The sequence below is a fragment of the Dendrobates tinctorius genome, unplaced genomic scaffold (genome assembly GCF_039654945.1).
Source record: "Dendrobates tinctorius isolate UK_male_01 unplaced genomic scaffold, ASM3965494v1 ptg000018l, whole genome shotgun sequence".
Lineage (NCBI taxonomy): Eukaryota > Metazoa > Chordata > Amphibia > Anura > Dendrobatidae > Dendrobates > Dendrobates tinctorius.
In genome coordinates this window covers 15,662,892-15,677,200 of record NW_027361686.1, presented here as the reverse complement: position 1 = coordinate 15,677,200, position 14,309 = coordinate 15,662,892, and the positions used below count along the sequence as shown (strand labels likewise).

The following is a 14,309-nucleotide window of genomic DNA, read 5'->3' as shown; positions in this document are numbered from 1 at the left end:
AAAATCCTTTCCCCCTCAGCAGTGACCTTTCAAATTCCATGCTGTTAAATGGAGGTTCACTGCTTGGGGGTGTAGCACAGGAGCCTGTGATAGAAGGTCGGGGAGATCTGGTAGAACCCAGGGGTCGGTTACTGACATTATTCTGAGCCATGAAAACCATGTTCTTTTTGCCCAGAAAGGGGCTATAAGTATTACCCGAGCCCCCTCTTCCCTGACTTTCCTTATCACCGCCGGGAGGAGAATGGTCGGTGGGAAGGCATACAGTAGTCCCCGTGTCCATGGGAGCATAAATGCGTCTAGGGTCTGAGGATTCCCCTTGGGATTTAGAGAACAGAATGCTTCCACTTTTTTGTTTTTGTGGTCTGCAAATAAGTCTATGTCTGGGGTTCCCCACATTTCCACAATCTTCTGAAAAACGGACTGATTTAGAGCCCACTCCCCTTGATGTAGTTGGGTACGGCTCAGAAAGTCTGCTGTCTGGTTCTCTACTCCCCGTATGTGTAGCGCCGATAGGGACAGTAAGTTTTCCTCGGCTAACCTGAATATCTCGGAGGATGCCTCCATTAGCGTTCTGGACCTGGTTCCCCCCTGGTGGTTTATATAGGCTACTGTTACTCGGTTGTCCGAGAATATCCGGACATGATGCCCCTTTAATGCTGGCAAAAAGTGACTCGGCATAATTTACTACTAGCAGTTCTTTTTGATTCGAGGAGGCTTTTAGTTCTTGATTTCTCCATCCCCCTTGAGCCACACTGATGCCCATGTGTGCACCCCATCCCACAGGACTGGCGTCGGTGGTAATTACATGTGTGATCTTGGCCTCCCAGGGGATCCCTTTGGACAAGTTGTTTTTGTCCTCCCACCAGGCTAGGGAATGAATAGTTTTTGAAACTAGCGTAATATGATGTTCCAAGTGGTCTCCTAAAGCCCGCTGGTTGGTCAGGATATCCCACTGCAGATCCCTCATGTGTATTTGTGCCCACTGGACCGCCGGCAAGCATGCAGAGAGGGACCCTAACAGGGACATTGCTCGTCTTAGTGTCATAGAAGGGTTTTGTCTCGCTTTTTGTACCATATGAATAATTCTGTCCCTTTTGTGATCTGGCAAGTAACACACTTGGATGTTTGAATCCAGTGTCAGGCCTAAAAACTCCTGGACTCTCCTTGGTTCCAGCCTTGACTTTTTCAGGTTCAGAAGCCACCCAAGGTTTTTTAGAGTGCTCATCACTCTGTCCCTCTGTTCTGTGCATTTCTGGCCTGAGTTGCTCGCTATTAAAAAGTCGTCCAAATAAGGCACTATCAGAACATCCTGTTCTCTTATGTGAGCCATCAGCTCTGCCACCAATTTCGTAAAGATCCGTGGAGCCACTGAGATCCCAAATGGCAGGGCCTTGTATTGGAATTCTCTTATTTCTCCTGCTATCGAGACTGCTAGCCTGAGGTATTGCCTGGATTCTTTGTGAATGGGGACATGGTAGTAGGCATCGCTGAGGTCTAAGACCACCATAAAGCATTGCGGAAAGAGAATTTTGATGGTCGATTTGATCGATTCCATCTTGAATTTTTCGTTCTTGATATAGCAATTCAGTCTTTTTAAATTTATGATGGTGCGGAAGGTGCCGTCTGGTTTGGTTACCAGGAAGAGAGGCGAGTAGAACCCCCTGCCTCTCTCCTGTGGGGGAACCTCCTGTAGGACTTTTTTGTCCAACATACCCAGGACCTCCTTTTCGAGGGCGTCCTGTTCGTTTTTTGACGACCTTATCGGGGTAACTATATATTTTTGCGGCGGGAGAGAACAAAAGTTTATCCTTAATCCTGATCTTACAAGATTTATCAGCCAGGGATTGTTGGATATTTTCTCCCAGGCTGGGAGGAAAAAACTTAGTCTCCCTCCCACCCTGAGCCCACAGTCACTTGGCGGGTTTTTTATCCCAGGACGAGTTACCGAAGATGAACCCCCTGTCTCTTCTTCTGTCTTCCCATTTTTGGTCTCTCGGGGGTCTCCTCTGAAAGAACTTTCTGTTCCGAAAGGACCGTTTAAAGCCTGTGACGCTCACTGGTCCTAGGTTTGGGAAGCCTTTCTTTTTGTCGCCTGCCTTTTCGAGAATGTCATCCAAGGTTTCCCCGAAGAGGAATTTTCCTTTGCAGGGAATGGCGCATAACTTCATTTTTGTCTGGAGATCTCCAGGCCAACATTTTAACCATAAAGCTCTTCTAGCCGCATTCGACAAGGCTGCCGTTTTGGATGACAACCTTATCGAATCAGCCGAAGAGTCGGCCAGGAAGGCTGCCGCCCCTCTTATCATTGGCATGGATTCCAGGATTTTATATCTGGGAACCCCTTCCCTTATCTCTCTCTCCAATTGGTCTATCCATACCATAAGAGCTCTGGAGGTACAGGTTGCCGCTACCGCCGGCCTGATGTTTCCCCCTGCTGATTCCCAGGTGCCCTTAAGTAGGGTGTCAAGGTGAAAATATATTTTCTTATATAACTTTTATATTTTTATACTGTGAAACAATAAGTTTTTCCTAATTGCTTGCTAATGCAAATGTAACTGTATTAAAGATGGCTGCCAGTGTTCACTTTCACTTAAATTCAGTGTCTAAAGAGTTAAGTTAAGTTTCATTTCTCCTAAAAAAGATAACTCAGGAATGTGAAGAAGACGTAACCATCGGGAGACGTTTTGACGAATCAGAGAGAGACTGGACACTAGATGTATACTGCATAAACCCCGCCTAATGCACGCCTTCCCCTAACACTCAATATAGTATTGTGTATTTGTAAATAAAAGCCAGTTGTTGTACTGCTCCTGACAGGTGTGGATGCAGGACATTAGCTAAGACTGAATCAGCTGCGTGTCTGAGTCATTCTTAATCGGTACCAGATGTTTTGCGCTCGCACAATGATTTGGAATGACTGGTGAATGAGGATTCATTGTCGTTTACGACCCCGACAATTTGGAGCCCAACGGGGGGCGTGGACAGTGATCCGAGGCTCCTCTGGACCCATGCCTGGATGTCTGTGGATGATACCTGTAGTGGCTGACCTCGAGGACTGATCACCCTCCAAAACACGGTAAGTGAGATCATATACACTGTATGTGTCACACTTGCTAGTGTCTCAGCCGTTATTGGTTTGTCTGTGGTCTCCTTGGGTCTGAGGGGTGACCGGTCGAGTGGTGAGACTGAGTGCGATCCTGTGCCACGCTCTGAACCAGCAACTGAGAGACGTCGCATTCTGCGCGTCCTCGTGTACACCACACCTCCTCCACCGGTCATTGTACTCCAATCAACCACCCTACCCGTGACTATTGTCTAGTAGTGAAGTGGAGTGATAAATTGAGCTAGTTGCAGATTGTGGGGCAGAGGAAGGGATAGGAGACGCAGCCTCTGTGATATTGTACCAGCTAGGTAATTAAGACGTCCCGAGAAGGGACCACCTGTATTTCTGTGGAGGGCTCTCACTAGGAGACCGCCTCCCGACTGTTGGAATATCGTGGCAGGATAATCTGTTAATCACTGCTGTTCAAGGTTAGGGAAAGGAAATATTGAGCGCGAGGCTCTTTTCCTAGTACGTCGAACGTGAGGCTCCGTACTGTGGAACATCAGTGTTGATATCGCTACCAGTGGTTTTTCTGCAGAGAACCATAGTATTCTGTAAGAGTCATGCTGCGTATCTTAAAGCAGAAGAAGTCTGTGCCCCACAAGTTAGATGAGGATGCTGTGGAGGTCAAGGCAATAGTAGCGTCACGGGAAGGCAAGAAGGCAGTCAAGAATGTTGAGAGATTGTATAAGCATGTAGGATTGCCCTCGTCAGGGAGATTACAGCCGGCTATGTGGCATAATCTCATAGAGAACAAACGAGGCATGTTGAAAGATAAAGGATTGTTAGAACAAGCACAAGCTCATCTGCGAGTTGCGCGAGGCTTGAAGAATGAAGGATGGAAAGAGATTGATGGGGAAGGAGGATCAGACAATGCGGAACCTGTGTTTGGTTATAAAATGCCTTTGAACTGTGATCTTATAGATTGTAAAATGGCCGCCGTGCCACTGATGATGAAAATGCAGTCCCAACCACCGCCCTATAATGGCGACAAGACGAGCTCTCCAGAAACGTGGGTGTGTCCTGTTTGTGGCGTGCAGAATCCAACCTGGGTGGAAACCTGCCGTGTGTGTGGGGCGGGCCGTCCTTGGGGTTCCGCCCAGACCATGGACGGAAGTGGGGCATGCCACGCCTCCACCGGCAGCCATCTTGGTGCACCCGGAATTCCTCCCCAGCCACTATGTCCGCTGGTAACACTTTCCGGCGAGTACTATCAGGGACCACCACTTCCTGAGAAACCTCCGGCACCGACCGATGCTGTTCCCACCTCTAATGTTCCTGTTTCTGTTCCGGCCTCTGGGCCTAGTCTCCCGGTGCAACCCACTGTGATATTTGTAAATACACCTGGTCAAGGTCCCTTCACTCTTGATGCCCTGACCGGCAGTACGGCTTTCCGGTCCGTAATGCGTATGAGGCGCCAAGCTATCGGAGATGATGAGGAATCAGAAGATTCTGACAATCAGGTTGCTACAATTCCCCCTGCCCCGCCACTGCTATTAGGTCCGTTCGAAACCCCCCGGCCCGGAAGGAGCCCACTACCTACCCCTCTCAACAAATCCTCTAGGTTGCCCCATGACCCTGAAATCTGGTTCCCCTGTCATTCACGCTATTACATCACACCTCAGGGCTCCCAGGTTCTTTTCTCAGTGGGGTATGGGGACATAGTTACCCACCAGGTAGGAGCCATAGTGAACCCAGCTAACTCTACCCTGTCGCATAGAGGTGGTTTGGCCCAACAGATAGCTAAAAAGGGAGGCCCAGCCATAACCCAAGAGTGTCAGGCCTACCTTGCCAATTATGGCCCCTTGCATCCAGGAGACGCTATGTCCACCCATGGAGGGAATTTGCCCTGTGATATAGTGTTACACACTGCAGGCCCTATATATGATTACAGGACACCCGAGCATTGCCGTATCCCGGACAGATGCGTTATAGATATTTCAAATCTACATCTGAGACTGAATGAATTGAGTAATGATATAGTTCGTGTTATATGTGGCATTACATTGTAAAGTTTCCTGAATGCATTTGGCCAGAAAAAGGGCAAGGCATGGTTAATCTCATTATACAGTTATCTGCTCTTACAGTGAAATCCCGTGATTTTGAGTTTCTTTGTAGAAATTGTTTTGATAAGTCTAAAGAACTACAGAATTCTGTGAAGGACGACGCTGCATTCTGACGGGAGGGGTGAAGGATGGCGCTGCGTAGTTTTTCTTCTCCCTTCGCTCTTATCTCTGCTGAGTGTGAGCTGTGCTCAAAATTCTCTGTAATTCTATCCGTAAGGTACACGCTGAAAGATTTGTGCATTTTAAAGCAACAGTACTTAATTGAAGATTGGAAGTTAAAAGTAAGATATGGTGCCTAATTTAGAAGGGAATTGTAAGTGATTGCTTGGTCATTAATGTGTTTGAACCTGCTTCTAGTTGTGTGATTGATTTGTATAGCAAATTGTGTCAAATTACAAGAGACAGAGAAGGAAGGAAGCAGTAAAACAAGTGGGACAAACATTGAAAAAGGCAAAAATACCAGAGTGTGAATGTTTGGATGTACAAAAAGGCACAGACAAGGGAAGAAAATAGCAAGTGAATAAATGATGCTTGAGAATGTGCAGCAGTATGGAAGGTGTATTATGAATGTTTGATTGACAAAGTGTAACCAGAGACCCAGACAAAACAGATGGACTTGTAAACACTGTGGTCAGACTCAGACAAATCCAGACTGAATAGCTAATTGTGTGACCTGTGCTACTGACCTAAGAGAATTGCACTAAATCCTATCCAGACAAGATCATAAGAAGCTGACATAATAGTGTGGATAGTGGGTAGTGGGGACATTGGCCCTTGAGGAGTAAGCTGACAGTAGATATCAGACGGCCAACCCCATCAGGACCTAGAAGTGTGACTAGAATAAGAAAGATACAGGTGTATTATCCCTGGAGCCCCTCTGACCAGCTAGCTTTGCTGAAGCAGCTGCCTGCCCCTGAAGACCAACCATTCCCGTTTTACAGACACATAAAGGAAGTACAGCAAACATATAAGTGTACCTGGGCAGACTTAGAGAGGTTGGTGAGTTTAAAGGCAGGTGACGCACTAGATCATATAATTAAGACACACAGATGTGACAAAGAATCAGGCTTGGGGCATGGATGATAAATCTGCACGATCTGGGGAGACGTACTGTGAGTCACTAAGACAATGGGCTGCAGTGGAACAATCAGAGCAGTCTGTACTCCTGACTAATGTGACACAGCAAAGAGGAGAGAGAGTAGAGATATACCGGACGGTTACAGCTGAAATGGGCAGACATGGGGTACATTTGCATAAACCCACTTGATGTTAGAATACTGGTGGATGCATTCATTGACGGTATGAACAAAGACTTACGAGACGCAGTACAGACAGCCAGACCTGAATGGAGACATGTAGATCCGAAAGACCTCCTTAAGGTAGCTAAAGAAATTGAGCAAACAAGGACAATAAAACGACCTGTCATGTATGCTGGAGCACAAGGAAAAAAGTGGAGACGTAATAGGAAAGGCATGTGAGATGACACTGACGTTTCTTTTGACAATCTATTCCCCACATGACATCCATGCCATACTCCTACAAGTTCAACCAAAACTTCTGTCTATGGCCAGACAGCTCTGACTTGAGTGTGCTCTACTAATTCCTGAGTATGTCACTCCTCAAAAGATGTAACGTTCTGAATCCAGCCACCCTCCTGCCTGTGGATTCAGAAAAGGGGGAATTGGTGACCATATTAGCGCGTGAGGAAAGATACTTTGACATGACGCATGAACATGTCTGCATAGAACTGATGAGTCAGGAGACAGTTGGGTTTGCACACATTCATGAAAAACCTGTTTCTAATGCAGACTTTGAGTTTCTTTTTTGTAGATGGCCCCAGATACCACCAGGATGGACGATTCTACACTGGATATGCAGTAGTATCCTCACATGAGGTAATCCGAGCGGAACCACTCTCTCCTCACATGTCGGCGCAGGAGGCAGAGTTGAAGGCACTCACTGAGGCGTGTAGAGCCGCTGCAGGTAAAGTCGCTAATATTTTCACAGATTCGAAGCCCATTAAAAATGCAGAGCTGGTGAAACAATTGATGGAGGCATTGATGTTACCAGTCCAGGTTGGCATTGTCAAGGTAAAAGCACACACAAAGGTGACTCCGTGGAGGTAGAGGGCAATAGAAGGGCGAACGAGGCTGCTAAAATAGCACAAGGTGGCCTAGAGAGAGCAGTGGACGGTGGCGGGGAGTCAGCGTATTCCAGCCACATTGGGTCTAGATGTCCTGAAATCCCTCCAGCAAAAGGCTGCCCAAACAGAGAAGGTACACCGAGGGAGACTGGGAGCTGAGCTGAACTCAAATGGAGTATGGGAGAATAAGGATAAAATGTGCCCACCAAAGTCCCTGTTCCCAATCATGGCGCAAGCAGCACATGGCCCCAATCACACCTCAAAAAGTCACATGTGTGCCATGGTAGATGCCTTCTGGATCGCTCCTGGCTTCAGTTGCGCAGCCGCGAAACTTGTACAATCATGCCTCATCTGTGCACAGCACAACCCAGGTAAAACAGTAAAAGTCCCTAAGAAAGCGACACCTAGGCCTCTCTACCCGTTTCAGAGACGGCAGATTGACGACATACAGCTACCAAGGTAGGAGTGTATGCAAATATCCTAGTATGTGTAGATCTCTTCTCTGGATGGCCAGAGGCCTACCCGGTGAAAACGGCTACAGCTCGAGCTACTGCAAAGAAACTGGTGATGGAACTAGTACCACGATTCGGTGTCCCTGAAACAATTGAATCAGACAGAGGTACACACTTTACTGCTGAGGTAATGCAAAATGTAATGCAAATGATAGGTGTAGAACAAGCATTTCATACACCCTACCACCCACAGAGTTCAGGGAAGGTAGAGAGAATGAACGGGACACTAAAATTGAAAATACAGAAAACAATGGAACAAACCCATAAACCATGGCCAGAGTGTCTCCCATTAGCATTATTCTCAGTAAGGTACACACCCACGGGGAAAACTAAACTGTCACCCTTCGAGATACTGTTTGGAAGACCACCGAACACAGGGTTGTACTACCCACAGGTCTTAACACTCAATGTGGATAATTTGACAAGTTATGTAATCCAGTTGCAAAAGCATTTAACTCAAATGCATTCTCTAGTTTTCTCTTCCATTCCAGATCCAGATAGTGTGGAAGGAACTCACTGTCTACAACCTGGTGATTACGTATATGTCAAGAAACACTCCAGAAAGACCCTTGAACCCCGATATCAAGGACCTTACCAAGTACTCCTGACAACGCCTACTTCTGTTAAGTTGGAAGGACGACCAACCTGGATCCACGCATCGCATTGCAAACTAGCCACAGGAATTAACAAAGCATAAGAGTGCATAATGTTTTGGTTTGGTTTTGTTGCATTATCTGTAATAATGGTAGCTGCGTGGGACAATCTAAATTCTCCAATGTCCTTGAATAATAAGTTTATACAACATCATGAAAAAATACTAAATGATTGGTCAAAAGACACTCAGTCTCCAGCAGATTGCTGGATCTGCACACATTCACCAATATCGGCCACTAGTATTCCGTTCCTTGTTATTCCTGTGCCACCCGAGGAATTATTTGCCTGGACCAGTTGTTCTGATACACTCGCTAATAATGCCACAAATAATGTGAAGTTATGGAACACAACTGTTGGAATACCTATTGTGGGATGGGTAGGATACCCTTGGTGGCAGGGTAATCTTTCAGGAAGTAACACATACCTTCAATATCTGGCATATAAAGGGGGGGCTTGGGTACCCAGGAATAGAACTCGGTTAACCTACCTGGGGCAAATTCCAATGTATGGCCTACAAGTTAGTTTTAATGTAACTTCCCACTCTACTGATGCCTTCAAACCAATACTGCTAGAAAGAAGGTTGCATAACACGTCCTGGGAGTATTCCAATTTATTTCCCCAGGGCAATAATGAAACTTGTTTTAATATTTCAGGTAATATACCTTGCAACGAGTCATCTGGATATGAGAAAGGAACTCCCACCTGTAGAAATCCCGATGTAGGGTATTGTAGCCCTTTAGGACAACTTCCAAATTGGTGTATGCTTCAGAATGTATCTGCGTTCATAGATTTAGTTCATAGACTGGTATTACAACATTCAGCCCTATGGGACCTACCTAGTGACATGTTCTGGGTATGTGGAGACAATGCATATAAATGGTTGCCAGTAGGGGTAAAAGGTGCTTGTACTCTGGGTCGTTTGACTCCAGCTACCTTTGTTATTCCGAATGACCAGTTGAATACTCAGAGCATACCTAAACACCACTGCCTGTGTCATGAATTTGTTGAAAGGTTTGAAGCCCACTGATTGCCCAGATTACGTCCCACTAATTCATAAGGAACCCAAACTAAAGGTCCCAGGAGAAGTAACTGTATTAGCTGACAATTACACCTGCTATAATTCCCACGACACCACAGGTACACCAGTAGGGATCTTCGAGACAGGTTTCTGCAAAGAGAATAGTTCTCTAGATACTGACTTGTTAATCAAACATACACAATATATGTATGACATTTATTGGTTATGTGGAGATGGTAAGCTCCGTCCTAGGTTGCCAAATGCCTGGACAGGCCAATGCACCCTTGTTAAACTAGCTATGCAGTTCAAGATTCTACCCTGGGATCCAAAGATACCTGATGAACCTACCAGGAAAAGGAGAAGCCTCGATCAGCTCCATATGAGTTATGAAGAAGATCCACTAGTATATATTGATGCTATTGGAGTGCCAAGGGGGGTGCCTGACCAATTTAAAGCCCAGAACCAGATCTATGCTGGCTTTGCTTCTATAATCCCACAGGTGCAGATTAATAAAAATGTTGAATGGATCAATTACATATATTACAGTGAACAAAGGTTTGTCAATTTCAGCCAAGATGCCTTCCAAGGTATAGTTGAAGAATTGGGCCCTAACACTAGAATGACACTCCAAAATCGACTAGCCCTTGATATGATATTAGCTGAGAAAGGAGGAGTTTGTGGGATGGTGGGAGAGGAGTGTTGTACCTATATCCCTCAGAACTCTGGAGTGAATGGAAAAACCATGATAGCCCTTAAAAAGATAACTGGGTTAGCAGCAGAATTGAAAACTAATGCTGGAGTAGACACATCTTTCTTTTCCGGCTGGTTGGGTGGACTCAAGGGATTCCTTCAACAAGCTTGTATAGTACTGATTGCCCTCCTTGTAATTGGATCAATAACTCTTTGTTGTGTTATTCCCTTGTATAAAAAGGTTATTGCCAAAGCAACTCCGACTGGCACCTTCCTCAATCAAGAAGTAGACCCACCAGAGTACGATGGTACTGATCTAAGGAAGATCCCTAAGTATATTCCCCTCAAGAGAGTAGACAAAACCCCCCATTCTCAGATGATGTTAAGAGACTTAGTTTAGGGACAGCGGGAGAACTCCATGTGAGGTTAGTGAAGGGTTCAGCTGCCTGGAGGCCTCTCGCTAGGGGAGAGCTTCTGAGGTGTCTGGATGAAGAAATCCACCTCCCCTTTTCCCATCACATGGACAGTCTCGAAGGATCTTTCATTAAGGGAAAAACTTAGTGTTTAGGGGGGATTGTCAAGGTGAAAATATATTTTCTTATATAACTTTTATATTTTTATACTGTGAAACAATAAGTTTTTCCTAATTGCTTGCTAATGCAAATGTAACTGTATTAAAGATGGCTGCCAGTGTTCACTTTCACTTAAATTCAGTGTCTAAAGAGTTAAGTTAAGTTTCATTTCTCCTAAAAAAGATAACTCAGGAATGTGAAGAAGTAACCATCGGGAGACGTTTTGACGAATCAGAGAGAGACTGGACACTAGATGTATACTGCATAAACCCCGCCTAATGCACGCCTTCCCCTAACACTCAATATAGTATTGTGTATTTGTAAATAAAAGCCAGTTGTTGTACTGCTCCTGACAGGTGTGGATGCAGGACATTAGCTAAGACTGAATCAGCTGCGTGTCTGAGTCATTCTTAATCGGTACCAGATGTTTTGCGCTCGCACAATGATTTGGAATGACTGGTGAATGAGGATTCATTGTCGTTTACGACCCCGACAAGGGTATCCGCTTTTTTATCTAACGGGTCTTTCAGGGTACCCATATCTTCAAAGGGGAGTGCAAACCTTCTCGAAGCTTTGGCTACCGCCACGTCTAGTTTGGGGGCCTTATCCCACGATGTGGATGCCTCCTCATCAAATGGGTACTTTCTTTTGATGGAAGGAACCGTAGAGTTTTTCCTATCCGGTTTTTCCCATTCTTTATCTATGAGGGCTTGGACGTTCTTATTTAACGGAAATACCCTCCGTTTCTTTTGACCCAGTCCTCCGAACATAATGTCCTGGACTGATCTATCAGTCCGGGGGGTCTTCCACCCCCATAGTGGATCTTACCGCCTTTACTAAGGCATCCACTTCGTCCAGGGGGAAACAATGACGACCTTCCGTCTCCTCTTCGGAGGATGACGAGTCGGTATTTACAGTATGGGAGGTGACTTCCCCTGACGATAAGCTCTCTGATTGGGACTCTATTACCACGTCCCCCTTCCTTCCTTTCCTTTCCCGTTTTTTGGATGAAAGGGCACTCTGAATTTCTGCGCGGATTACGGCCCTTAGGTCTGCGGCATAATCCGGGGTTTCACCGCCGAGGATCTCCTGTATACAGGAGTCACATAATTTTTTCTCCCAGGGCGTTGGTAATGGTTTCCTACAGGTGGGGCATTCCCTGTTCTTGGTTTTTTCTTTCTTTCTATTTCTATTACAATGGGGAACATTCACGAAGATCCACTTACCCCCCATGCGCGGTTGCAGGTACCGGTTCTGGAAGTGGATCCAAATCCCTCACTGGGCGATCCACGGCAGGTGACTTGCTCCTTGCAGTTGAATGCTGCGTGGAGTGGCTACTGGACCGGCTCCCCCGTCCGTATTTATCCTTTTGGCGGTGCTGGTGATGCTGCCTATGTTGCTGCTGCTGCTGCTTAGGCTGCTGTAGCTCCTCATGCTGGTCGCTATCCATCTCTCCTGAACGCTTCCAGCCCTGAGGCCGCCTCAGCGTTCAAAATTTGAATAAGCCGCTCTGGCGTCACCTGTTCCCGGCCTGCACCGCTGCCTCCCCCGGGGAGTGCGCACTGTGCATGTGCCCACCGCGGGGACCCAGAAGTTCCTCCTTCTGCTTCCGGGGCAGCGCTATCTTGGTACACCTCTGTACCCGGCGCTGCCCCTATACTGGCGTCCCCCGGCCCCTACTCCTCCCGGAGCGGCGGCCCGGTCCTCCCCGCCCGCTCACCCTGGACAGACCCTCAGCTGCAGCGGTGGCGGCTTCGGCAACCGACCCCGCCGCGACAGGGGCCTCCCCGCTGTCTGACCGCGGACGGGACGGTCCCGGATCTTCACCTTCCGGTAAGTGCTGCGCTCCTGCTGCCGTGGTTCACCCGTCAAGGACAGGAACCCAACTGGGGGCGGAGGAGAGGTGCCGCTCTTTTGTCTGTAGGTTCCTGTCCTTGATGGGCGGACCCCCTCTCTCCGTGGTGCTGTCATGGGTGAGGGAGAAATTCAGTATTGTCGGCAAAGGAGCGCCAGGAATGCTTGCTGCCGGGATATATGCACCAATGGCGACATATAAAAAATTACTGCTAGGGCGTATAAGGCCATGGGCCTCCTAGAGCTGAGATTGCCCTCATTTTTTCTGCCTATGAAACCTGTACATATTTAGTCCTATTCTCAGATAAAAAGTGGATACAATTTTAGCAGCTTTGGACAAGTATTTGTAGTACATCAGCAGCATATGCACAAATTTCTCCACATTTACAAGCACTTTACCAAGGCTGCATACAATTGTATGCATTTCTCATCCAATAGCAAGAATAACAAAGTACCATTCATCAGTGCCCATTGGTAAAAGGAGTCCTAACCCTATGTATTCCAGCATATGAAACACCCACTAAAGCGGGATTACAAGCATGGTTTTCCCCTTTCAAAGAAATGTGATGTTGAGAAGAAGCATGCAATCTAATGTTAGAATCTATAACAAAATCTAAGAATACATACAGAAAAACATATGTATAAACGTACTGTGGTGCAGTGACCACTGTGACAGCTAGGGGGCACTGTGTGGGCCTCCCAGGACATGCATACAGGCATCTCCATTATTGTAATGGAGAAAGGATGAACGGCAGGATGGTAAATGTATCGCAGGGTGGGTGGCCCTGGGATGGAAGCTGGAATCGTTATTAATCAGCAGATATTTTGCTGATGGTTTCTGTTTACAATAGGGACGCTTCCAGGTGGCTTGGTGAGTTGGGTGGGACCAGTAACCTACAAACCCACCCAGGGGCGGTGTGTCTGAACTCATAACCATAATAAAACCTGTATGTGTGTGTGTGTATGGCTGGGTGTCTGGAATGGACCTGCAATGAGGTCATTGCCATGTGATCCATACCTCACTTGTGGGTGTGGCTACAGACCATATAAGGTGACCAGGGTAGGTCACATGAGAGAATGCATGGATCTGATTGGGCCATGTGGAAGGTCCCGGAAGGCCTAGGTGCTGGCTCCCTGAATAGCACATGCTGAGGCCGCTGACCTGGTAAGGCTTGTGTATATTGGCCTGTATGTGTTGGACAGTCCCCAGGAGGGAATGGATGTCCTGAATGAGAAGCAACTAAGGCTGGTTTCACATTAGCGCTTTTTTAAGCGCACGCACGGCCGGGGGTAGCTCCGCCCCCGAGCCGGCTCTCTGCCCGGCGTGCCCGCCCCTTGCTTGTAGCGCCGCCTCCTAGCGCACAGCGGCGCCTGCGATCGGCGCACCCTATCTTTAGCATAGGGTGCGCAGATCGTGCGCAGGCCGTGCGCTAGTTGCGCTTTGACCTGCGCTGCGCACTTTTGACGGTGCGCTGTGCGCGCCAAAATCCGAAAAGTTTGATTTTGGCGCGCACGGCGCACCGTCAAAAGTGCGCAGCGCAGGTCAAAGCGCAACTAGCGCACGGCCTGCGCACGATCTGCGCACCCTATGCTAAAGATAGGGTGCGCCGATCGCAGGCGCCGCTGTGCGCTAGGAGGCGGCGCTACAAGCAAGGGGCGGGCACGCCGGGCAGAGAGCCGGCTCGGGGGCGGAGCTA

General features: G+C 47.4%; 2 protein-coding genes across 2 annotated transcripts in view; one reads left to right on the top strand and one right to left on the bottom strand.

Moving 5' to 3' along the window:
• The window catches only part of LOC141082588 (uncharacterized), a 321,439-nt gene that overhangs the window by 82,474 nt on the left and 224,656 nt on the right, over positions 1-14,309 (bottom strand). The gene's annotated exons all lie outside the window — the stretch shown is intronic.
• On the top strand, positions 5,226-11,958 carry LOC141082559 (endogenous retrovirus group PABLB member 1 Env polyprotein-like). The gene is made up of 2 exons (XM_073566495.1): positions 5,226-8,523; positions 9,132-11,958. Exon 2 carries the CDS (start codon positions 9,474-9,476, stop codon positions 10,584-10,586), a length of 1,113 nt encoding a protein of 370 aa, XP_073422596.1. The 5' UTR covers positions 5,226-8,523; positions 9,132-9,473; the 3' UTR covers positions 10,587-11,958.